This window comes from Amblyomma maculatum, chromosome 4, assembly GCF_055883805.1.
Source record: "Amblyomma maculatum isolate TAMU_Amacu chromosome 4, ASM5588380v1, whole genome shotgun sequence".
In the NCBI taxonomy this organism is placed as follows: Eukaryota; Metazoa; Arthropoda; class Arachnida; order Ixodida; family Ixodidae; genus Amblyomma; species Amblyomma maculatum.
Genome location: NC_139347.1, coordinates 42957590 through 42984410, shown reverse-complemented (window position 1 = coordinate 42984410; position 26821 = coordinate 42957590). Strand labels below are relative to the sequence as shown.

General features: G+C 46.0%; 2 protein-coding genes across 3 annotated transcripts in view; one reads left to right on the top strand and one right to left on the bottom strand.

Moving 5' to 3' along the window:
• Window positions 1-3993: 3993 nt before the first annotated feature.
• On the top strand, window positions 3994-16033 carry LOC146190869 (cell adhesion molecule 3-like). Its single transcript, XM_084601258.1, has 4 exons — window positions 3994-4253; window positions 5531-5745; window positions 9309-9444; window positions 14266-16033. Exons 1-4 carry the CDS (start codon window positions 4031-4033, stop codon window positions 14700-14702), a joined length of 1011 nt encoding a protein of 336 aa, XP_084457384.1. The 5' UTR covers window positions 3994-4030; the 3' UTR covers window positions 14703-16033.
• Window positions 16034-22325: 6292 nt separating this feature from the next.
• LOC146190868 (uncharacterized) overlaps window positions 22326-26821 on the bottom strand; it is a 40948-nt gene continuing 36452 nt past the window's right edge. The window contains exon 21 of one of the 2 annotated variants that reach the window (XM_084601256.1): window positions 22326-22809. In XM_084601256.1, coding sequence (XP_084457382.1) covers window positions 22488-22809 — 322 coding nt within the window. In that variant the 3' untranslated portion in view covers window positions 22326-22487. The remainder of the gene's footprint in view (window positions 22810-26821) is intronic. The other variant, XM_084601257.1, reaches the window with a different exon arrangement.

The following is a 26821-nucleotide window of genomic DNA, read 5'->3' as shown; positions in this document are numbered from 1 at the left end:
AATATTACTTTGGGTGTCTTCACTGATTAGACAATTTTCATTGTCCGCCGCAGACGAATAAGATTGAGTCTCTCGAAAGCTAAGAGTGTGGGCGAATTTTTATTTTCATGGCCTTAATTTTTGACTACGTTGCCTGCGACTGATACTATTTCTTTACGGAAACCGAGAAAACAAAATAAAAGTGAAAATGAAATTTTGCAGAACGTTCTTTCCCAGGCGGCACAAACCATTAGCTCAATATTGGTACCGTGTTAGTAGTACATTGGTCCTATGTTGGACCGGCACGTTGCCATCGAACTACCGATACTGGGCCAGTGTTTAGCGTTAAAAATCTCGTTCTGTAGCAAATCCGCTGTTGACGTTGTAGGCCTCGGCGTTGCCGGCGTTGTGAGTGAAAGATCTCGGGCACGGCTCCGGCAAGTGATAGTCGGCATATGTGTCATGGCCGACCAATTATTCGTCGATGGGTTGTATGACTTAAAGAGATATAATAAAGTTTGGAGGAGCTGCCAACTCGGGTTATGGGATAGGAACAAACTTCCCAGGGCTCTATTTGGATGCCGAGGCAGGCACGCTACTTCTAGGCGGCTCGTGCATACAGCTTGGTTAAAGCCGGACTTTATATATTTGTCGGATGGTTAATTACGACTGGCAGCCGGTTAACCTGCAGCTTAGGACTGTGTGCTGATAAAAATGCGTGAGATATCAGAGGCACAATTGTTAAGGAATGCGTAATTAAGCGAACGAAAAATCGCAAAGGGAAGCCGCAGAAGTTAGCGGTTAACGTTATCGCGTCATACCGCTAAAAGCCCTATGACATTTTTATTATAAGGAACATCTAAAACCACCGCTAAAAGAGACGAAACGCTCGTATTCCTCTGATATCAAGTTGGGAACAATAATAATAACCATTCCCATCTAAATAATGTGTGTGTGTGTGTGTGTGTGTGTGTGTGTGTGTGTGTGTGTGTGTGTGTGTGTGTGTGTGTGTGTGTGTGTGTGTGTGTGTGTGTGTGTGTGTGTGTGTGTGTGTGTGTGTGTGTGTGTGTGTGTGTGTGTGTGTGTGTGTGTGTGTGTGTGTGTGTGTGTGTGTGTGTGTGTGTGTGTGTGTGTGTGTGTGTGTGTGTGTGTGTGTGTGTGTGTGTGTGTGTGTGTGTGTGTGTGTGTGTGTGTGTGTGTGTGTGTGTGTGTGTGTGTGTGTGTGTGTGTGTGTGTGTGTGTGTGTGTGTGTGTGTGTGTGTGTGTGTGTGTGTGTGTGTGTGTGTGTGTGTGTGTGTGTGTGTGTGTGTGTGTGTGTGTGTGTGTGTGTGTGTGTGTGTGTGTGTGTGTGTGTGTGTGTGTGTGTGTGTGTGTGTGTGTGTGTGTGTGTGTGTGTGTGTGTGTGTGTGTGTGTGTGTGTGTGTGTGTGTGTGTGTGTGTGTGTGTGTGTGTGTGTGTGTGTGTGTGTGTGTGTGTGTGTGTGTGTGTGTGTGTGTGTGTGTGTGTGTGTGTGTGTGTGTGTGTGTGTGTGTGTGTGTGTGTGTGTGTGTGTGTGTGTGTGTGTGTGTGTGTGTGTGTGTGTGTGTGTGTGTGTGTGTGTGTGTGTGTGTGTGTGTGTGTGTGTGTGTGTGTGTGTGTGTGTGTGTGTGTGTGTGTGCGTGCGCGCGCGCGCGCGCGCGCGCGCGCGCGCCCATGCTGCGTTCTTCATCATCACGTTGGGAATATCGATCGTTACTAAGCATTGATCTGCCCGCATCCCTCGTTACGTCCTGAAAGATTACCATGCAAACTCGACTCTGCATGGCGGGCCTTCCTTTTGGGTTAACCTATGACATGAACATTACAGCTTATTAGGACATATCAACGGAATAAAGCAGCCAGTATGCACGCGATTTCTAGCGAGTGTTTTCTCATCTCAAAACGAGGACTACGGCATCTTCAGCCGAGAGCATAGTCCACGTGTGGCAAGCGCCTTCGTCGAGTCAAATTAACACGGCGACGGTTCCGTAAACGACACCCCTGGGAAAAGCTGCTGTGCCGCCAAAACGAGAGCCAGTCAAGCCAATGTCGCATCCTCCGCGCTTTCGGCACCGAGGAGAGCTGTCAACTTCGTTTCTCGCCGGTTTCGTCACGCAAGATTTAGCGCGAAGCGTCGGTCGTTCTCCCGGGCCCCTCCGCCCAACGACAGGCACGCCGGAAGGCCAACCAACAAGCTCGGAAACACGATCGCTCCGAAGCGCCGGCGTTGCCAAAACTCGCTAATCCGCGAGACATTGCAAGTCGACGACAGCATACTTCTCCGGTCACGTGCACGAGCGTCTCAATATTCAGTACTGAAAGGCATGCCACACGTGTCAACCGGTTTATAGAAGCAGATTTTGGCGCGAACATTGTACGCTTGCGCCGTGCTCTGGGGTCACATAAGCGCGTGTACGGCACGTGAAAGCCGCATGCCAGCCGGCTGCAAATGGCTGAGAACCGGGGATTCAAGGGCGCCCCAACTCGAGCAGAGACAGAGTGTTGTCGCAGGCTTCGCGCGTAGCACCAGGCTGTTGCGGCGCAGAGACAAGATCCAGATGTAAGCGCCGTTTAGTGTAGCCAAATTGAGTGCACTGAGCTCTTAAATAAAAAGGGCAGCCGGAAAGAAGAACGCGCTCTGAATATGATCCCGGCCTTGCTGTAAATGACATTTTTATAAGAGCAGTCAGCGCCGCAGACAGCCGTATCCAAGTACCATGAACACCAGCGAGAGCAGTTTCGTTATAGTTTCGCTTCCTCTAACGCAACCAAGCAGCAGATGCCTCTTGATTCTCATATGATACTGCACTTCTATTACATAATCCTCGACATAGTACCACTACACCGCTGCGAGGAGTGCTCAAGTTCACTCGAGCGCTTATATGCCAGACGAGCCGACGCCGCACCGACAATGTATTACATCGTGGTCTCATGTAACACATATATTTCGCAATTGTACCGCAGTTTGAGCTATTTCCTTCCGCGTGTACCTCTCGCTTCTCCTGAGTACAGTCAATTATATCGTAGTTTAAATAATGCAAACGCCTCTACGAAATGCTTGTGTAGTTTGCTTGCTTACCGCCTGCATAGTGACAAGGACATTCCATCGTGACTATGGAACAAGAAAGCTAGAACAGTTACTGATTAATATACAGGTTTTAGTTATACGTAGCATATTATTAGTATCTAGCTGCTCGGACCTCTTGACGATGTCCAAGAAACGGCGTCTTCTAGTACTCGCACTGCAAGTAAAGCGATGATTAGCACAAAGGCCATAAACGAGAGCGCGGAAACTGCTCCTTTTGGAGTGGGCAATCTAAATAATTTGAGATGTTCAAAAAAAATACTGAGTAAATTCGTATTGAATAAAAATTTATCATACACGTCTCGGTTCCTGTAGTGACTGGATCTACACTACTTACCATAGTCTATTGCAATCTGTCGCTCTTGTTGCCTCGGCAAGTAAGGACAAAGAGAAAGCAAAAAAAAAAAAAAAAATCGGCTCTGAAACGCAAGGGCAGCCAAACAGCGAGGAAATAAGGCGTCGTAACTAGAGAAAACAGACACCCTTCGTAATTACAGCCCGTACCTCTTCCGCAATGGTAAGTTAACGTCTGTGCAGGTTTCGAAACCGGGATGGCACAGCAAAAGAAGTGTCAACTTCCGCTCTTGCGAGAAGCAACTTCCAGCTAGTTTGGCGGTCGACAGCGCGCTTAACAAGTCCCCTGGTTGCTTCACATAGGAAGATAAGTGTACTGTTCACGCAGCCACAGTCGTTACAGTCGTGTGGCTTGCAACACGCCCATAATCTGTACACACACGCACGCACGCATGCACGCGCGCACACACACACACACACACACACACACACACACACACACACACACACACACACACACACACACACACACACACACACACACACACACACACACACACACACACACACACACCAAAAAGGAAATGGAATTCCACAATAAGCGGTCGTTGCTTTTCACTATAGGCGAATGGCGTATCAGGTTTCGTCGCCGTGATGATGTTGGGGGGGTGTGTCTGGTGTCGTCACTTCAGATCTCGCAACGCGACCGCTCTTATATGCGTCCGGGGCGCCCTGCGTATGGTTGAAAAAAAGGGCGTAGACGTCTCGGCGAATCCAGAGCGTCGCGAAGAACACGGCCCCATGACGTCGCTGGGAGGCTCGCGTCTCGTCCGCATGGCCAGCCTGCGCCAAGCGCTGCAGGTCGCCTTTATCGGAGGTATGTACGCACGAGGACTCACTCGCTTGAATGTCGTTCTCCGAGCGAGGACGCCCGCGTTTTTCGCCACTACACGCGTTTGCGCGTTGGTACATGTATCTCTCTTTGACGATTCAGTAGTTTATTTCGAAGTCAAAATCCCACGTTTCGCACTGCATTGTTTCTCACAAGCATAAGCTTACTGGAATGTTACTAGAGATTGTAATAAGTTTATCAGCCAATAAGAGGATAAGATAATCTATACTAAAAACACACAGCGGACAAAAGAAGGGAAGATGAGGTCCATGCATTGAACTGTCAACTAATATTTATTTATTTATATATTCGACATTTTGGTAAATATATAGAATTAAATCGATAATAAGAACTGAAACAGGCTTTCGTCAAGTTATTCAGGAAATCAAATTTACAGCCACTGCATCACTACTAAACTATGTCATGAGGGAGATGGAGAAGGAAGGGGGGGGGGGGGGGGAATAGGTGCCGTAGTGGAGGTCTCCTGAATAATTTCAACCACCTGGAGATATTTAGCGTCTACTGGCATTCCACAGCACGGACACCTCTTGCACACATCTTGCGTCTCACCTCCATTGCAACGCGACCGCCGCGATTGGGTTTGAACCCAAGTAATCCTGCTCAGTAATTTAGCGCCCTAACCACTGAGACAACACATTCAAGAATTCAAGAGGGGTAAATGAAAGAGAATCACAAAGCTCCTTTCTTTTCCCAATTTATTAATATTTTCCAATTCCCACATATCTGTTTGTTTTTGCAGTTCGTGACGCTGTCTGTATATTTACCGCAAGGTCAGAGCAAAGAACTGTAGCTGAAGGTTCGGCGTTTGTGTTGCGTCTTCCCTTCCTGTTTCTTTGCGCTGAGTGCGACCACCGATGAGCAACTGATTAGCTCGAGAGATGTGTTGCTCAGACGTACAAGCTTACTCCCACACTCTTTGGATATATATATATATATATATATATAGGAAGGCACCGCGCATTCTCGATCGAACTGCATGCGGTACCGCCGGGAACACATCGGTCATCCTAGGGTGACCACGAAGGTTCTCCTCCTAGGAAAGAAGCATTTGCCAAAGCCCAAAACTATCGCCCGGGTTTCCTGGAAACCGCTGCAGATTCTTTTTTTCTTTTTTGCGGAGGAGGGGGGGGGGGGGGGGATGGAGAGTGCTCTACCACCAGACCACCGCTGTTGCCCACTACTTTTTCCAACTACCGAAACCGCCAGTTCGACGATGTGTGTTGGTAACTGTCCTCATGCAGGTCTGGTATTCTGCCCTTCGCACGGGCTGCGGCTGCTCAAGGTGAAGGCGCCCCCTACCGTACTTTACGGCGGCACAGCCAAGCTGGACTGTCAGTACGACCTCGAGGCGGACTCTTTGTACGCTGCCAAGTGGTTCAAGGACGGACAAGAATTCTACCGCTACCGGCCCGCCATAGGCGCCACGACCTTCCCCGTGCCGGGAATCAGCGTGAACGTGAGTACCGATTAAAAGGCATCCGCGGTCATTGCCTATGGAAACTGGAAACTTTGTTCAGGCAGGCTCCAGATGTGGTGCCGAGTACTACAAGTGCTGATGCGCTGCTTTTAACAGCACGTCTTATCGCATGTCCAGAGCTAGCATTTATGCGCTATTACGTTGGAGCAAGGTAACATAGGAAAAAATTGTAAACCTTCAGTGTGAGCAGCGCGCTTTCATTAAGAAATGCTGGTCGTTGAAGACTCGACCTCCTTTTTGATCCAGCCCCCCCCCTCCTTCCCACCACCTCGCTAGACGGTTATTAATGACGCTCTTCTTGACAGCTACAACGCCAAAGCTGCTACCGCGAACAGCTGCACCGTCCTCCAAACGACACGACGTCGCAGCCATCTCTCATGATGCTACGACCCTGGACTGCTTGCTCTATGGGCGGCCCTTGCCTCCCTGTTGTGAAATTCAGCCCTCATCAAGCGAAAACTTTTAGGCACACATGGCTACCCAACTTGTCTGAGGCGCCAGTCTGGCAGTCTGGCAACCATCAAATGCTGAATATCCACTTCGAATGACTTAGAGCGAGTAAGAGGCTATAGAGTGTGCACTTGGAGAAACCAACCGCTACTTCCTACACATGGCGCTTTTAATTTCCGTACACGCGCCTTGTTGTAAGAAGAGGGCTTTGTCGGGCTGGTTGGTTCATGTTGAATGAAAGGAAGGAAGGAACAGCTCAAACGGACGGGACGTGTAGGAAGGCGAGAAGCTCATGTGTCTGTTTCGCCTTCCTACACGTCCCGTCCGTTTGAGCTGTTCCTTCCTTCCATTCAGCCTTGTTGAACTCTAGTTTATTCAACCGCTAGGAGGCCAGTGTAAACAAACCCTGTATCAACGTTCTTAGATACAGTTGGAAAACTTTGCGGTGCGAAGTGGGCCAAAACGGTCGCCGACCTGGCCTGAGTTGATCGCAAAGCGACCGCAGCCGGATCGGCCGACGGTTTGGTCCCACTTCGCAGCGCGGCGCGCCAGCAGTTTTCCAACTGTCATATCTAGTAACGTTGCCCTGTATAGACGGTTTGCAAAAACCCCGCTAGAAATGGCGACATAATGCACAACAATGAACAGCTACAACGAGCTTTTCTTGCCGATGCACCGACACGCAGTGGGTCAAGGCATAATCCCTGTGTCAAAAATCCTAGCAAACCTCCCTTTGTCTTCATGCGTAAGGAAAGCAGGCGAGGAGACTAAGTGCACAAATGCTTCAAAGCGATAGACGCCAGCGTTGATTGCCCAAAGTTCAAGCCTTGCCGTCGTGATAAACGTGCTGTCGCTACAGAGGGGCAGTGACTATAGGAAGTTCATATTCTGCAACAAACGCGGCTTGACTTCAATCACCTTTCCTTAATCCTCATCTATTCCTGTTGTACTCGTACTGCCTTTGTATCCTGCCAGTTTTGCCTGAGCAGTTTCGCTTACTGATTTCTTTAAACCGTTAGAGGCAGCCTTTTCCTTCCCAGAGGGAAAAGAAAAGAAAAAGGTGCCGCTGATTCTAAATTGATTTCGAGAAAAATATATTGGTACCCTCTGTCACGTGACAAGCTGTCACGTGCAGTTACCCGGTATAGGAAATAAATACCAGTCAAAACAAGACAGCTTCCGTCAAAGCACCGTGCCTCCTCGACAGTAACCGCTTGCTACAAGGAGGCACAGTTGGCATCACCTTCGCATCACCTTGTCTGCTGGACGGATGCATGTTCTTACACGGATGGCGTCCGGACCACACCAAGAGTATCTACCGCTTTCGTTAGACGATCCACTGAACCTTCACGTCTAGAGGCACAAAGCTTATCGCCCCAAGAAGACACAGTTGACATCGGATGATTTTTTCGTGATCCGTCAGTAGTCCAAGAAAGCGGTTGCAGATGGATCAAGGAAGGAGCGGGAACAAGTGAGCGTTAGTGCTTCCATTTCGGCAAAAATATTTTCCGGCGCCGTCGGCAGCATCGACCGTTTGAAGCCTCGCAGCTTTGAAGAATCACGATCGTTCCCCTGCCGGGCACTTCCTGGTCGACGGGTTGTATGACATCACGAGAAAGCATGACACGGACGATTTGGCAGGATCTGCCGACTCGAGTTTCTCCTTTGAGACGAGAGGGCTGGATGGAACTTGAACCCGCCGGGACCATTGCACCTTAAGTCCAACACACTACTAATGGGCTCGACATTTTTGTCAAGTGGTCTTTCACATAATGTGACACCATGCGACTTTATTCCAGTAATTATAAAGAAGTAGCTATTAGGCTAGCAGCATCTATACGAATCAGGATCCGCAAGGAAGGTCGTAGACGGGAATCCTTAATGCTGTCAAAGCACACATTTACAGGCGAAGCATAAGTGGCACAAAAGTATTTCAAATACAAAAAAAAAATCTGTCTTAACTCTGCGAAGCACTTGCATAGATAACGCGTTCCATAACCAAGCAGAAGTCAAATAAGTTAAATACACATTAATTTCATTCTCTGACTCATTTATTTACATCGACGATGTAGCATATGCTGTAGAAAATCAGCGCTCACGAGTATGTGCTGCATGAATCTCACTGAACGTTTGTGATTTTTTTTAAATTCTGGACCCCGCAAAGTTGATCTCCACAAAACGTCACGACCGCTCTTGGTGATCCTTATCACCACGCGGTGGGCAGCCGCCATAGCCTTAACCGTCACCACTGAGATATTGACAAGGTTGGCGCACCCCAGAACCTATGCCACGACTGCGGATGGGCGCCGCGATGAAGTGTCAGCAAATGAAATTGCGAAGATCTGATTCGAGTCACGAGGTGTCCCTCGCCTTTTTCCAAGACCGTGCGCGTAGATTCATTTGCTGACCCGTTATCGCCCATTCGCTGTCGCGGCGTTCGAGGCTGGGAGAGAAGGTCATGCAGCACCCTTCTCAAGGTATATCCTTGTTAAATTCTCAGTGGCGGCGCCTTAACGCCTTATCCCGTCGAACTAATACCTGGTCTTGGTGTGTATACCGAGCTTCTCTTCACGCTTTTCTTCACGCGCATTCTTACAACAAAGAGACCACTGTTATCAAAGACGGAAATTCTGTCTCCATCACCGGCAAGTGAACTGCGTGCGTCGGCAGCGAATGCGCCGCGGATAACAGAGGTCCCGCTGCACCGTCCCGCCCTTCACATTAGAACGGTGCCATTTCGTCCTTTTCGATGTGGAGTCAATAGCTTTAATCGAGTGGCGGAAACATTTTATAGGCATATTTTCTCAGTTATAAAAGATTCGCTTGCTTCCGAACGCGTGTCAGCACCCCCAGAAATACCAAAGAATCAGTTTTCACCAAGAGCAGTAAAGGGATCAATGCCCCATCAAATCATGACCCATTTTAAAGGAGAGGTATCGCGCAAACTGATTCAACATTACTTTCGACTCACGTGCCTATGTTAAGGAGGGATAAAAGAACGATTTGATTTAAGGCTGCAAATAGGGCGCAATGAATACCGCTAACAATGTACGCTTTCTTTTGCTCTTTGCTATCTCTACCACGCGTCACAGATGTCGGAGTCAGTCGGGGCGACAGTCTACCTGCACAACTTGACTCTTCAAAGTTCCGGTCTCTACAATTGCGAGATATCGGCGCAGGAACCATCATTCCAGACAGTCATTGGCGTCAAGCAGATAAACGTCATAGGTGAGTCCATCGCAGCCATCCCTCTTCACAGTCACATGCAACCCAATAACGCATCGGATTGCTAGAGAATCAAGGTAACATGTGAAGCTTCCGTGACGAAGCCCGTAAGGCCGAATATCTTACTTCTCTTTTAAGGCCTCTTATGGCTCATACTCACCAGCGTGTCTGTCCCTGCGTCCGCGAGAAGTGTCCCACTTATCGCGAGATTCCGCGTAATACCGCGGTATTCCACTTGTCAATCACCCTGATGACGTCATCAAAAAAAAAAAAAAAAACCTGTCTCCACCGGCAATCGAACCTCTATCCCTCGAATCTCCGACCGAGCGCCTTAACCTACTGCGCCACTTTTTTTCTTACTGTACTCAAAATATACAATATTTACACAGGAACCATCAGCCGTACTTGAATGACGTACCAGGGTTAAAATTATTTTAAAGATTTCCAAATTTCAATGTGCGGGAGCCAATCAGGGGCTGGATTCACAAGTTGTATAAGTTCACAATATCTTGCAACACTTTCGTTAAAGTGTTCTCTAACTGGCCGTGCGTCAAGATCTGCATGACGTATTGCCACCTGCTTCTCCATATACTGTGCAGGCCTAACGCCATTGCTAGATCATATGGAGTACCGTCCTCGTTTTCAATCGGGAGATACCTTATTACGTGAGGGTCAAGCGGAAAATCCTTTTCAAGAGTTCTTTGAGGACATCCCAGAAGAAAACTGCATCCCAGCAGTCCAAGAAAACATTCTCTATGGTTTCATCCTTTTTACGTAATAAACAGCCGACTGCCCATGGAACAAAAATTCCTTTCTCTTGCAACCACGCTTTAACCGGCGAATTCCCGCTATGTAGTCGAAAAAAGAAAGGTTTGGCTGCAGGAGTAATGCCCATTTTTTTAGCTCTTTCAACAACATCTTGACCAGGGCCTGCACTGTATACATGGTCCTATACAATGGTGGAGGGAACAGTAAGTCACATATATCTCTGCTAAGTTTCTTCTGTGTCACATGACTGAGATAATCCGATTAATTTCTTTCAAATACCCCGAATAGTTCCTTGAATACAGTGGGATGTAACGATAAATTCAGGCAAAACTCTGCCCAGTCTCAACTGAATAACAGCTCGTAAAAAGGGGTCCTTAGTATCCCTAAAGAAAATAAAACGGTTAACTAACTGTCGCACAAATAAATGACATAAACTAAGGCCTCCAGCGCGTACCCTCTGATATAGGTTGGTTCGACTGGTTGTTTTCCAAGAGGAACCCCACACAAACACTGCAAACACCCTATGCAACTTTTGCACATTTAGACGGAAACAGTGTAGCCCTTGCATCACGTAACGAAGCTTGCTGACCAAGAAAATATTGCAAACTGTGGCATGTCCACACATCGAAAGGTTCATTCCACCAAATCCTGTTGTTTTTTCACTTAAATCTGCAGCCTTACTCGCAATAGGGCTCACTGTCAGCGTAAAATTCAAGAGGGACACCTAAGTACTTACGTGGAGTTGTTCACGTTACATTGACGAAGATAGCCAGGGTCCGATGCCATTCACCATGCGAAAGTCCCTAACACTTTCCCCAACTGACTGCACTTCCACTTGCACCTAACCACTTCCAAAATGATTTGGTAATTAGAGCAGAAAAAAGCAACGTCATCAGCGTATGCCAACACACGAACCTCTTCTTTATGCAGTCGAAACCCTGTAATACAATTGTTATAATAAGTAATACTTATAATACTGTAATACTTAAGCAAGACGGTCTAATATAGATGCAGAACAACAACGGTGAAAGAGGAAACCCTTGGCGCACAGACCGTTCGACCCAAATTCTGTTCCCAACTTTTTTGTTCAAGATAAGGCATGTTATGCAACCACTGTAAGCTATTTTCACTCCATTGTGAATTATCTTCTCAACATCGACAAGCTCTAGCAGAAAAATAATATTGTGAGGAACACGGTTAAACGCTTTTTCCAAGTCTACTTGCAGGATTGAAACGAGTGCCCCAGTATACCATCACATACCTCTAGAACACTGTGCGCCTTCTGTATGTTAGCAACAATACTGCGTCCTTTGATACCACAATTCTGATGGCTACCCACAATATCTCTCATCACACTTTGAAGCCTTCTCGCCCATACTTTCATTAAAAATTTATAATCCACAAATCCGCATTCGTTAGACAAATCAGCCGATATGATTCAACTTGTTTCAGCTTCATCAGATCATCTGTTTTAGGTATTAGCACTGTGTGGCAGGACAAAAATGAAGGTGAAAGGATTTTCACATCATAAGCTTCGTTAAATACATTGGTTAAAACGGACGCTACTTCGTTTTTTTAGGCTTTTATAAAACGCAGCAGTTAATACGTCCGGTCCTGGTGATTTACCAGGGTTAAGGTCCTCTATGGTTTCGAAACTTCGGCAACTAAAAATTGTTGTTCCAAACTTTCTCTCATCTCGATCATTATCCACCTTCGGCATTAAAGGTAAGAATTCTGCCTTAAACAGATCATCGTTTACAGGCTGATGGGCAAAGAGCCCGCAGTAGTATTTGTAAAATGCATTTTCAATAGCCGTTGCATCACTTGTGCTGTGCGATGCTATTGTTGCTGCGACTGTAGGAAGAAGGAAAAGAAAATTCACGGGCCTGCTACTGGCTCTGTAGCTGAGCCACATCCGCTGTCTCGTGCGGACAGAGGAGATTTTAAAGTGAGAAAGAAAGAAAATAGAAAATGGAGAGAGAAAGGCGCGTCATAAAAGCCGTCGTTCGCCACCGAAACGGCGGCGGGTGCAATGACGGCTTACAAAAAGTACAACTACCGGTGGCAGGCGAGCCCATAATGCGAAGACCATAAGGCGAAAAACATTACTGATACAATTAGGATCTATTTCAGTGCGTAGTTGTGGACCAGGCACAGAAAATTAGACAAAATCGTCGATGCCCCGAGTGCTAATCATCATCATCTCCAAAATAAAGAGGCGCAGCTTGAGGTACCTAGTCCATGAGACACGGCAAGGCGTCTCGCATTGTGATGCTGCATCTGACTGTTCACATACCACGGACCATTTGTGCATATCTGTACCCAGTAGGCCGACCGCCTGCTGTATGCACTTTTGAGTGTAAACCAAGCTCTAGATAGAGTTCTCTTCATGACCATGCAGTGATGCAGCACGGCAGGTAGTAAGGCTCATCGACTAGCCACCTAGGCCCAATTTGTGAACAAAACTACAACAAAAATAGGCTATCACTAAGAAAGTACCTGTTAGAACGGTCAAAATTTTATCATCGCTGTTAATATTAACCTGAGAAGAAAGATAAATAGCAGAATAGAAAAGCATAGAAGTTAACAAGGTGATGCCCAGTAGGCTACCCTACACGCGGGGAGGGGAACAAAGGAAGAGAGAAAGGAAAGAAAGAGCGCCAAGGAAATAAGTCTGTCACATACTCAGAGATATATAGTAACATCGGGTAGATAGCGTAACTTAGTCTCCCCGAGTCCTTTAAAAAATTGAGGAGAGCCTCTACTGATTTCCTTTCTGGTGAAGGTGTCGTCCAAGGGCCCAGAATCTTAGTTTCTATAAGAGGGCGAGAGTCCAAGCGGCGAAGTGTAGCAGCCAGGAAGGCACACTCACGCTCAACCTGGGGGCAGTCACAAAGTATGTGCGCAATCGTTTCATCACACCCGCACTGCTCACGCGTTGGAGAGTCTGCCATTCCGATGAGCTGGAAATAGGCGTTTGTAAACGCCGCTCTTAGCCGCAGGTGACACAACATTGTAGCATCACAGCGGGGGAGGCTGAATGGTATCTGTAGCTGAATTAATTGGTCAAATGGTGCGAGCGGGATGACTAGCCTCCCGGCGTCGACCATTATTGTCGAGAAAAATACATGGGTCCCAATGAGTTCCATAAATTTTCACCCAGTCCCACGAGGCGCAAACACATTAAAGAGTTTGGTATCTAGATGTCCTTAATTCGAGTCATTCATTTTAACTACCGGGAACTGTATTAATTAGGTACGTCGCACGAATGTAGAGTTAGGTAGTCGAAATTATAAGTACGCGTTTTATGTTTAAGCTCCACCGACCTCCCCCGAGGTGCACAGGCCGTAGGCCGTGGTCACGTGAGCATATACGGCGCATTCTAATTGGTAAGCAAGCTAAAATGGCCGATTTCTGAGTGGTGACGTCAGTTTTTCCTGCAGCAGCAGGCGAATAACTGTATCGGCGTAAACACTGCAAGAACTCTCTGGTTGAAGGATGGTGGAAAAAAGTGGGCTCTCACGAGACGACTCCCTGTATGATCATGTGACCCAATCATGTGATTATGTTGAAGGCACGCGTGCTTGTACCGCAGATTCATAGCCAATCACTGTAACAATAAGGCTGATCCGTTCTGGGCCTCCAGCGTTTAATGCGTATCGTAGCCAGGTGTCTCCTTAGCAGCGAAACGAGCACTTACATTCGTTTCGGGCTCTTGTTTGGCTAGATGGTACGCGATTCGCAAAGAATACTGCGCGGCGAACGGGGACAAAGAAGACGCTAGTCCTGACGTTTGTGAGCCTCATTTGTCCTCGTCCGTCGCGCCGTATTCTTTGTTAGTCATTTCGGGTACCGTGCATGTTGTTCTATTTCGTCACACAACATGACGCGACTATGCGAGAAGGCGGGCACGAAAACCATAAACGATATATTTAGAGTGAGTGTATCGCTACGAATTTCATCCTCAGCTAAACACAGAATGACCATTTAATTGTTGCCAAGAGAGCTTGTCAGTCTGGACTCTGGTTAAAAGCGTACTTTATATTTTTACTGCAGCTCTTCCGAGACATGGACCGCGCATTGAAGGTGCCAGAAGGAGATACAGGGCTACAGAAACGGCCAGTCTCAACTGCACGTCGGGAAAATCCAAACCGGCGCCAGTGCTTCGGTGGTTTATCAACGGAGCCTTGGTGACGGACCCCAAGCATCAAAGTGACCTCACAACCGTGATGCACGCCGACGGCTTCGAAACGGTGTCCCGCAAACTTAGCTTTGTAGTTACAGACGACCTTTTCGATCGGAACGAAGACATCAAAGTGAAATGCGAAGTCAGTGTTCCAAACGTGTATGTGATGAGCGATGAGAAGGTGTTGCTAGAAAGAGCGCAGGACGCCGTTATCATAGACACGAAGGAATTGGATGATGACTGCCTATCGAAAATCATTTCTTTTATCACGCGGCTGTGGGTAAGGGAAAACGAAGGAGACGACTGACCAGACACAAAGCGGACACTCCAGCGTATGCATTCCCGTGAAAACATGTGGACAGTGGAACACATGTGCTCTTTTTATCGACTTGGTTGTTTCACTTACCCTAGAGCTGTCGGTATATCCAAGTTCCTTCATCCAGGATTGCTAGTTCATCTTTATTTTCAACGCAAACCTGAATAAACTATAATTGACTCAGTAACGAAGCTAGCGTTATTTGTGGTCTTTTTCAGCGGCGAATACACTGTGTTCATAACTGTTTTGTTGGGTGCAAAGAAAGAGCAGTGGTCTTAACGAAATCGCGCAGAAAACTACATTTATTTATGCATGTACGCAGTTAAATCAAATTAGAAAGAAAACGACGTCAAGAAGCAGAGCATAAACAATGCTACCGAAATTTCCCCCAACCTTGGAAAACATCCTTACTATCCGAAATTCGTGTATCAAAATGTGTACCTCTAAAAGCTGACCGAAGCACGACCTACAAAATAAATTAAGCCTTGACTATATGTAGTCTGAAGCAGGTATTCATTTGACGTCATCCGTAAGGAGGCCAGCGGCCGGCGCGGTATTCGCCATGTCCGTGGTCACGTCCGTGGACTCAGCAAGCAGCGGCAGTATTCACCTCTTCGTGATCCATTCATGAAATGCGGGTGTCTTTCGCGTCTCGTCGTTGATGCTTTCAGCCCAATTTGCAAAAGCATGTGACTGAGTGGATACACCCGTGAACTGGGTGGAAAAAAGACAAAGGGTGGACCCGATAAAAAGGTTCGACTTTGTCAAAGTATCGGCTCATTTGCGACTGCAGAAACTCCGTCGTGATGTGCGAAGTACAGAACCACTGTCTCGCGTTGAATTCACCGATATCGAGGTCTGCCTTGTACAGCACGGCTTAAGTTTTGGTACAGGCGAAGAAATTCAAGCGCAGAAGTCTTTGAACACGTTCAATTTTTTTCACAAGCTGGCGAGCCGATGGCAGACCCGCCTTTTTGAACGGAAGAAACTGCGACCGTGTCTATTCGCTTAGCTAAATTTCTACCTCTCTGTCGACTTGTAACAACTGAATCTAAAACAATCGCTGCACATTGTGTTGCTGCGAGCCTACAGATTCCAGATTATGTGCATTCCAAGCAGCACTGCATATGTTGCTGCAATCAAATTTGCAAAATATTTCGCTGGATCTGCCATTTGTGCCGCGGGTGCGTGTCAGCCCTTACAAAAATGGTCAACAGTCTTTAGCAACTGTATTAACATCTTATTAACTATATCAATGTTGTACGTACTTCAATTGTATGAACATGTTTAATAAAAAGTTAATAGAGAGTTACTTCTTTGTATGTATTTTAGTGAATAAAAATTTACTACACATAAATTTGGCATATTGTTATACTTGCATACTCCCACAATATACAGCAGCTACGAAATCTGGAAGCAATTTACATCACGGAAAAAATTTTCCGAACTGTATGTTGTTCAATCATTGAAAGCACTTCTCTCGCGTAACAAAAGTGATCCCTTAAGTGATCGAATGCCTGCAACTGACATTTTGACGTTTTGAATACAAATAATATCTGACATTTTCCGATTTTGTTTCATGAGAATAAATGGGAAAATGTTAGATACTGTATTCGTATCAGAGAAATGTGTAATTAGGGCATGAAAAAAGTCATTTAAACCCGGTCGGAGGGGCCTATATAGGGCGGTCCTTCAAAATTAATATCATGGATACACGCAATAACTAGTATTTGCTCGACAGTTTTGTCGTCCAAACTGAACCAAGTAAGGTGCTTTGCTTTCTACTAGAACAGCGCCTGCGAAAGATTCAGCAGTCTGCCCACTAGAATCGGTGATAATGTAGGCTTCTGCAGCGCCAGTTTTGGAAATGGGGCAATTATTCATGTGCTTTCTCTCCCAATATGCCTTGCATCAGTAGCAGAAATCGAAAAGATTTGAAAATCTGCTAGTCGTGTTGCGTGCAAGATGCAGCCGGCCGGTTTTGCTGTCGAGCTACGGCATGGGTGACCGCCCAACTGCGACAACGAACAAGCAGCGTAACTCTGTCATGGCACAGGGGAACACGGCTGCAGACATGGGAGGATTTAACAAAGTGGATGCTTAATATGGAAAAAAAAGACGTTACGGATCACTTTCAACATGCATACCTGACAATGAACTTGATACTGAGCGTAGCGAAGCATGGAGATGTCCCGACGACCACAGACACTAGTCATGACTCTCGCGCCACGTGTAGCGCGGTCTTAGTGCACAAATACCTATACTTTCGAGTAGTCCCGCCGTGACGGCTCAGTGGTTAGGAGGTTCGAATACTGATCCCGAGGACGCGATTTGATGCCGGCAGCGACGGCCGCGTTTAGATGGAGATAGAACTCGAGGCGTCCTTGTGCTGTGCGATGTCAGAGCAGCCCCAGGTCGAAATTTTCGGAGCCCTCCACTGCGGCGCTAAATCGTGGCCGCTCAATACGGAAGCGCGTGTAGCTGAACGTAGAGGGAGGGCTTCTAACCTCCTACTGTCCCAAATTAAGTTCTGTTAAGCATTTCGCAGATGCTCTTTAATTCGCTGCCCAATGGTCGGTTCCTGGCGCTTACGAGGCTCATGCCGGAAGCACTAATTTTGTACAAAAAGTTGCGAAAGTTTTGACACATACTGCATTCTCACAATCAGAATACGCTTATACTTCTTAATCTTCTAAACCATCCACCAAAACAAGTCATGCATATTTCGTCAATGAACTTAAATGTCGCACTCATCACCATAAGAAACTCGATCACCATTTAAAAGGGTTATCATCACCCTTTCGCCCTACTCTTCATGTCGAAGAACAGCGCGATCGAAGTCGCACTCAGCAAAATTTTAACTCCAGAGAAGATTTTCCAGTATCGCCAGCGAAGTACTTATTGTCAAATTCTTCCCAGTCAAAAAAAAAATCAATGGGTCCAATTAGGAAGACCAGTCAGATTGAATTGGTTCTGCCAATCCCAAATGGTTTGTCCAATGGGTACTGTCCAAGCCAACTGGTTTCTTCACTCCCAATTGGGAAGCCCAGTTGGTTTCGTGACTCCCAACTGGGAATGAAGAAACCAATTGGGCGTCCCAATTGGGGCTGCAGAAGCCAACGGAGCATCCCAACTGGGATTGAATAAACCCATTGGGCTAATAGGAAGCCCAATGGGTTACTTCAGGATTCCTTCGCTCCCAATTGGGATGCCCATTTGAAATGAATTGGGCTTCCCATTGGTTCTAATTGGTCCTAAGCAAACATTCTCAATTGGGAAAGTCATCAGTGATATTTTTGACTGAGATGTGCACTGATATACACACCTCTATACAGAGACAACAGTGAAAAATTTAAGTTCTTATAAAAAGTATATGCTGCTTAATCTTATTAATTGATTATATAGTGTTCACTGTAAGTGCAGGCATGATTAAATAAGTTAACTCTGAATAACAAAGATGTGTCACTGGTCCTAGTAGCACTGTTCAAAGAATGGAGTATATAAGTCTGCAGCCTGTAGATATATATATTGAATCTGTGTTCCATGTGTGTAATGCTTGCTTGTCTCTCATGATTTCTGTAAAATATTGTAATTTCATTCAACTTGTAAAGTCGGCTCCCCTATAATTCTGGACAGAAAACATTGAAATTGCATCTCCGTTCTTTTTTTTTTTCAGCTATGTGAGTTCAAACCATTTGGGCTCAATGGGTATGCCATTCGAGTTCAATTGGTGAACCATTTTCCAATTAGGAGCCCCAATTCATATCAAATGGTCAGGCCCAACCAACCAACCAACCAACCAATGGGTGGCAAAACACAATTGGTTTTTGACCAATTAATTTCAATTGGGAAATTCCCAATTGGACCCATTGAACTTTTTTGACTGGGTTAGCAACGATCGACTGTAATCGCTGAGCCTCGGACATAGACGAATAATTTTGGTATAGCTTGAAGAACGTTTGAAAGGTATTTTTGGTGTAAACCTTTAAGTTAGCTCTCTTCCATGCTTCCAGCACTAGACCATAGCCTCCCTGAGGCTATCAGACGCTCCACAATGTACTAAATGGCTTTTCACAAAATCGACGCCACCAAATTCCTAAGAACGGTTGACAGCGCGCGGAACAGCTTGGCGGCTTCTTTACGAGTGCTTTATCGGCATATTCAGACGTAGTTCTTCACCACACTGCGGCCGCACCGCGGTCCCATCGACGGAGAACTCGGGTGGCAAAGTTACACTGCTGCCAAGCACTTTCGGATGCCTTCCCAAGAGCGCTGTGGCGAGACGCTCGAGTAGCACTATTGTGTGCCTTTTTGTACGTCAACGAAATTCCCCAAGTGGGAAAGCTGGGACATATCATTTCATTGTTTTCTCGCTACCTGCAGCCTAAAAAAAATGCAGCTGTGGGGGTAGAAACTGCCGATATAGTAAGTCCCGCAGAATGCAGTGATGGGCACATATCATTGTGATATATCAGTCTCCTTAGCCCTGAGGATTAAGAGGCGCTGTTCAGTTTCAGATAGGTCTTCCACATTTATAATGTTCTGCCTGCTTGTTTGTGTTGTTCTGTGGCAGCATTCTGGTACGAGTGAACATAGAGGGAGCAGACATTCTGCGAAAAAAAAAATTAAATAATATGCGGTTTGAAACTGCACCGAAATTTCTAAATTTTAGCATACACTGAATTGCAGTATTGCAGAGCGCATAGTATACTTAAGTCGCAAGCAATATATTCTCGCAATCTTCAGTTATTTCTAAAAGAACTAAAGAAAGCAGCGATACTCGAAAGCAGGTGCGGCGAAAAAAAATCATGTACATTAAAAAATCAGTGGCAAAACCAAAACACAGAGAAATAACAACAAAACAATGTATAAAAATTATTGGAAGTCGTCTTGTTCTGAACACAGAGACATAGACTGACGACCTCATTCGCATTGGCTTGTTTCCGCCATGGGCACTGACACAATGAAAGCAAACTCTGTCACTCCCTGCCGATGAGAAGCTCTATGCTCAGAGCCATCCTGAAGCGGCACCCTTTAGGCTTTTACACAGAATCGGGTGTCTGATAACGAGACGCTTTGATTATTCATTCATTCAATTGTTTTGTTTTTTCATTTCTTGTTCTATTTATAATTGTTTCTGTTGTGTTTTTGTTAATTTGCGGCTACTGACTCATGAGACGTAAGTTTATTCAATGCTGTCCACATAAGCGAGTTTGGGAGTCTCAAGTGCAGCAGTTGCGCGCTAGGGTTTGTTCCGCAGCACACACGCTCTACAGCCACGATGGAAGTCTGCTCACGAGTGTACATTGCAAGGACATTTGCGTGCTCAACTGAAGTGATGGTCACACGTAAAGAGTACTGGGGTTCGGCTTCCTGAATAGAAATCTAAGCGAACTACACTCGAAAGTGAAACAATCGCGAACCATTTCAGCTTTCCGCGTCATGCAATTATTTAGCGATGTCTTGCTTACCTGCATAAGGCAAAACCCATAAGGCAAAAAACCTGAGACCTACTCCTATTTTCCCGAGTTTCCCACCGTGCAGGGACACTCAGCACTGGCTACGATCGGGCGCGGTTTTGTTCGCACTGCGGGCATTTGGAGACGCATGGCGACTACCTTCAGGGTATAATCGTTTTTGTTTTACGACTAAAAGCATGTAACTAAAACTAAGCCCTCGCCTTCAAGGAAACATCGCGATTTAACCGTACAATCAAGAAAACTTACGCCCAAACTGGTCTCAGTAGTTCCCTTCATTGTCGCCATCTTGGTTCGATTGTTTCGCCGCCTCAGCTATGGTACTTATCTGTTAATACTGCTCAGTGATGACCACTACCCTCATGAGTACCTGAAAACTAATTTTAGGGCAATTCTATTGGTGTGGTGGTGGTAGTGGTTTATTATTAAATAATCAGAAAGAATGAAAAAGAGTGTGGCCGGCCGCAGCAACTGCTATTGAATAACCTGAAGCATCTGAGAGGAGGCCGCCAGGAAAGAAAAGGGGACAGGGAGAGGATAGCAAGGGGAAGTGCAGCGGGGAGCGATAGGAAGAAAGGACAGGGGGAGCTTTGTACATTATTTAAAAAATACAAAAGGTCAACGAGTTCACGTTGCTCGCGCACAAAGTCCGAGCACTGTCCCCAAATGCCTGCATGCGAGCGGCCACTACAATTGTTTACAATATATAGTTGCATGAGTGTATTACATAGCCGTCCTATCGCAGGCATATCGCGCGCACGACACAATGAACAAGCTGGCGGGGTGGGGCGCCCAGTAGCACATATGGAGCGTTTGGGTCACGCACACACTACCTGGCGAAGAGCTAGCGAGACTTTAAGCCCGCCTGCTCGATGAACGAACAGAGGCTCACCATTGTCCTGTCACGGGTGCGCGCACGGCCTCACGGCCATAGGAGCGTCTCGATACTGTCCGGGATGATTCCGAGCACCCTATAAGCTGCGAGCACCTCCTCAACTCATCACACGCCAGCATGCATAAAAATAAAAAACGGCCGCAATGGAACTCAACCATGCCAGTCCCGCCCAAACCACTTGGGAGCGCGAAATAAGAGAGCACACTCAGACGTTCCAGTTGATGCCATCAGAAAAAAAGTGGCTGTAAACATGCGGTGAGGTGTCACCCTAATCATAGGCGAGTGGTCAGCAAGCGCGTTTTTAAAAAATATTTGTAAATTATAAGGTTTACACAGAGCTTTTAAATTTGACTTGCATACTCACAAAGGCTGCCTATACAAATTTGTTGTATTAGAATATTACTGTAAATATTATAAGTTAAGAGCTTTGACTTTTAAGTATATCAAGGGTATTGCACTCATAAGAAAGATAATCTTCAAAGTTTTTTTATGTACATTTTTACGTGGCTTCCCTACATCAGTATTAACTTCAGTGAGCACCGCAGTGTTTGCAGGTGTCCGAGGTGCCCATTTAGCATGCACGTGTGGCACAGTGGTGGCATGCTGGCCATAGCGGCACCCTACAATTTTTTATCAGCACATGACAACATTCGTGTCAGTGGCTTCCGGAGCACTCCTAAGCATGGCTACACTTTGGGCGCTTGAAGGCGGCAGAAATTTTGTTGTGGCTGTTGATTAATTTGCATCATTGCAGGCTAAACATAACTGAAATATAACCCAAAAACGAGGCAAGGCAGAGTGAGCAGGAAGTACTTTGTGATCAAAGTGCAGTAGTGCGAGCAGTCTCTGAGGCTTTCGCTTGCGTTGTTCACTTTTTTCTCAACCCCTATGATTCACAAATACTGCCAGGGGCGTAGATGTTCTGCAGCTTCAATCACAACTTCCTCGACACTTCTTCCCTTCTACAAGAGCCCTCAGTCTGACAACTTTTCCGGAAGATTGAGGGCAATTGCAGGACATTTCGCACATGAGGAACGATTACTGCGACAGTTCACTACATGTGCAAAAACTAGTGTGCGTGTACATGTCTGTACAATAAGTCAAAGTATGAGCACAAATAATAAGCTTCATAGCAGCATTAATGAGAGAAATACTATATATCAATACCTCTTTGCTCTCCAGGAGAATGAAAACTCTCTGCTCAAATTCTAGCCTGTTTCTTAGACAGAACATGTTTCAATATTATAAATGAAAGCTAAACTTTATTTAACTGCTTCAACTTGGCTGGTGGTTCTGGAAGCTCCTGGAAGCATTACCAGGACTCCAAACAGCAGTTGCTAAATGAATAAACTTCATATGCATCCAAATGCTTGTCAATATCCTGGCTCAGCAAACAAGCATCTGTCACCCAACTACTTCTTCACCTCCATGCGGTTCCTCACTGGTCAGCTCGATACAGTTAGTTTCAATCAAGGTGTCGCACACCATGAGGTTGATAATGCTGTCCACTGCCACGGCTAAATGCGTGCTCCCAGGCTCTGTGGCCACTGCCACCACCTGTGGCACCATGTCTTCGCCCAGTTCTTCGTGCAGCACTATGCACTCTTCTTCCGGTGCTTGGTAACTTTCCTCAGGGTTCTCCAAGTCAGGTAACACGTAGGTATGTGCACTTTCGGATGCAGCAGGCTGTGACGGCTGTCTTGCAGGAGTTGATGAGGCACTGGACCTGAAAACCAAGGTTGCCAGTAAAACATTTCACATACGCCGCAAAACTACTACAGCTGTGCTAACCTGTTTTGCTACTTTGACAAGCATGGTTATGCACACTAGGTCAACTTAATGAGTGTAACATGCCTTTGCACTGCAAGTATAAGATGCATCTCCAAAAATGACAACACGCCAGTAATCTCAGCATTCCTCTTCATAAGTCACAAAATGCACAGGAGCGTCGCATGATGACCTGTTGTAGCTCCCTGCAACACTGCTTGGCACGACCTTACACACCATGCACTGCTACAGTAACAGCCAATAAAGTTCACGACAGCCTGTAAATAGAATGTGTGCCGAATTGAGGAGCAAAAATCTGATCACATATCACATTCAACCCCTTGCTTGGCACGACCTTACACACCATGCACTGCTACAGTAACAGCCAATAAAGTTCACGACAGCCTGTAAATAAAATGTGTGCCAAATTGAGGAGCAAAAATCTGATCACGTCTCACATTCAACCCCTTTGTCCTGAATTCCTTTTTTACGTATCACAAAACAATGCTGTAAATAAACACCAAGTACCATATGTATACTGGAAAATGCCTTTATTCCAAAGGCGTGTACCGCGAAACTGTTGTACCATCCTTGGTTTTTAGTGCGTTAGAACTAGGGCTCTTAACTAGAGTATAAGCTACTGTTTGTGTATTTGTCTGGAGCCTCCAGGTTTGTGCAGTGGCAATGCTTGTGTGGCTGCGTTGTCACCAGAGCTCTCAGTCTGACGATAAGCCATTGTTTTCGAGTGTCTGAAACCTCCAGGATCATGCAGCAGCAACACTCATGTCAGTGTCAGAGGTTTGTGGGATGTTACAAGACCGCATGTCACAGTCAAAGGAGCTGCCAACTTTGGCAGCACTTTTGAGACCAGAAGAGAGCCCACTAGGACCCTTGTGTCCCAGATCAGACATGCTACTCTAGTCCGTGCAGGCACGTTCGCACACTTGGTGAAAGCAGGGCTTTCTAACTGTGTTGCTCCTGCAAACTTGGGCAGCATACATCATATAATCTGTATAGAGAGGTAAGCCAGTTCAAATCAAGCAACACCATGAAACGTCAGAACAACACAATCAAAACCAAGGCTTACTACTATGTTAGTGCATAGTAATTGATAATTAGCCCCAAAATGAACAATCCAACCATTATTCTTTTTTTTTTTGCATACTTGAAAGGTACGCAGGAAATGATAAGCGTAATGTTAGAGGGAAAAAAAGAGTGCAGGAAACAAATTTTTCTTGATGAATGACTCAAAATCAAACAGAAGTGGGCACGGGCAGTGCAGGGCAAGCAATACAAAGGCCAAACAACAAAGTGGATTCCGAGAGAATGTAAGCGTAGCTGGGGTGCCTGAGAGTGAAGCAGGGATAACGTGTCAGCAGCTGGCACAAAGGGATTTGGGAAAGACCTTTGTCCTGCACTGGGCATAGTCAGCCTGATGATGATTAAGAACTCAACTCGCACACCGAATATCAAGTAGAAATTTTTGCGTGTAACAAACGATAACAGGCACTGCATGTCACTATTTTCAAAGCTGTTATGAAAAAATCAAAGTATAGCATATATCGAACTCGCAGGCTATCCCCTTGAAAGTCCCATGCAAAAGTATAGAAGCTGTTCACCCATATCGAACTCTCATTCAGCGAAACATTCGATATATCTAACTCCTAATGGTGCCACGCAGTCACCTTTCGCGCGCGCAGCCTCGGCCACTTAAATTCACCACAGATTTCCCTCGCACTGTGCACTTCACCGCAATGCTGGACCATGTGGGCTGTGCAGTGAAGCATCCTCAAAACATGAAGGGGCTGTTTTGCGATGAGGAATGATCTCCTTGTGAAGAGGGCCTACTTGATAGTGTGCGCAAAGCAAAGCACTTGACGCAACCGGGAAAAGAAGTCGTTCTTACTTCGCTTTCATCTCAAATGCAGACATCCATCGTGCAGGTGTTCATCAAATAAAACTACTGTGATGCAAAACTTGGCAGTTTTCGGGGCCATTGATTAAATTCAGCTTTCAATTAATTCAGACATTCTTTTCTGGTCCCGTGAAGGCCGAATTAACAAAAATTACTGCATTCAGCAGCAAAATGACAGCTCCACTGGTTCAACCCCTTCACCGTTTTGTTATATCAATGAAATTCTTAACAAAACTGCTTATTTTTTCGTGCTGATTTCGGTTATTATGCTGCCATACGTAAAAGGCGTTTATGTGGTAGAAAAAAACGAAGTTAACAGGTCAGTGCTGCCATCTGTCGAGCAAAATGCCATCTAAGCCACAAACGAGCGCTGCTCGTTCGAAACGCTGAAGGGAAGAACCTATTCAGCGAGGACGAGCTATAGTCGTCCAAAACGGTTTGGGGACGGCTTTGCAAGGACGAGCGCAGCTCGTCCGAAACGGTTAAGGGGTCCTTCAGGTCCTTCTTGTACAAAAGCTGGTATACAAAATCCTGTATAACTCATAGGGTGGATTTTTTGTAGGTCAATTATATTTGCAAATACCATGTGAATTCTGAAAATAAACAAGGTGAACAGCATTTGTTGTTTGTTCATTCTTTATTTTTCACTCATCAGATATCCTATATTGCCGCAAACCACTCAAATCTTTTTTTGTTTCTTTTTTTTCAACAGCCGCCGGCATGCAACCTTGTCATTGTGGCGCACGGACAGATTTTGAGATCTTTGTTTGTTCAAGCTCGGTATCACGAAACGAGCCTTTATCGTTTTCTTTGTAGCGCGAGATGTGCCAAGATTAGTGTGGAATGATTGCAGGCAAACACAACTGTTTCTGTACTATTCTGGACTTTTTCTGTATCCCTTGGCTGGTTTGTCTAGACGTTTCTGCGCCGAGTTTAAATTGAGCACTACCGAACGCAACGGGCATTTGTAGTTGGATGACCGCCGAGCATAAGTGCTGCTATCGACATCACCGTATCGCTTAGTTCTTTGGCGGGCGCAAGTCAATCCAATAAAGAGTTTTATTTCAATGAAATACAAGTCTCTTCAACTGTTGCCTACAGCAATATTTGATTCGATATTCAAAGAGACTTTTTTTTTCATATTCATATTCGATTCAAAAATTTCAATATTCGCACACACTTAGTTTATCCCAATGTAACTAAGGCAATGAGAGACGGCATAGTGGAGGGCTCCAAAAATTTTGGCCCCCTGGAGTTCTTTAACGCGCACTGACACCACACAGCGCATAGGCGGCTTGCTTTTTGCCTCCATCGAAAAGCGGCAGCCACAGCCGAAATTCATTACCGCATCCTTGGGTATAGCAGTCGAGCGCCCTAACCACAGCGCCATCGTGGAGGGGCACAATGCCTGCATGTCGTGCCATGAACAACATTGCAAATAAATGAAGATGCTTGTGCTAACACACTGCAATTGTCAAAAGTTTAGAGCCCAGGGGGTCTACTCCAGAGCCATACTATTTGGCTCGTAATGCATTTCTATGTTTCCAAACTTGCTGAAGGCAAGAAAATTTTTCGTCCTACCCTCTCCAATGGCTAGCACTTCCATGGATTGTTAAAGAAGTTATAATATATGGCTTAAAAGCAAACCCTCTGGGCCCTAAACTTTTGACAAAGGCTGTATATCCCTTGGCACCATTCTGTACTTGTGATAATAAGGCGATAAGGAGAAGCAGAAAAAATAAAGCAGGATAGATTTGGAATGCACATCAGGACACTGAAAATTTCAGTATATGTACTATCGGGGACAAAAGTCTCCGGACCGCCACGCACAGCAGCCGGAGCAGCGGGGAGCACATCGTCGCGCGCTCTCGCGGTGACGTATCTGGTGACGAGACTGACGCTCTGCGCATGCGCGTCCTTCCTTATCTGCGAGCATGCCTATTTACTCGTTCGGAGCCGCCGCTCGTCGGTCGTCGGTGAGCGCCGGTAGGCGCCGTTGCCGCAGCGGCACGCTGCTGACTCATCGGCGCTGTCAGGCGCCTGTCGCTCGCTTGCC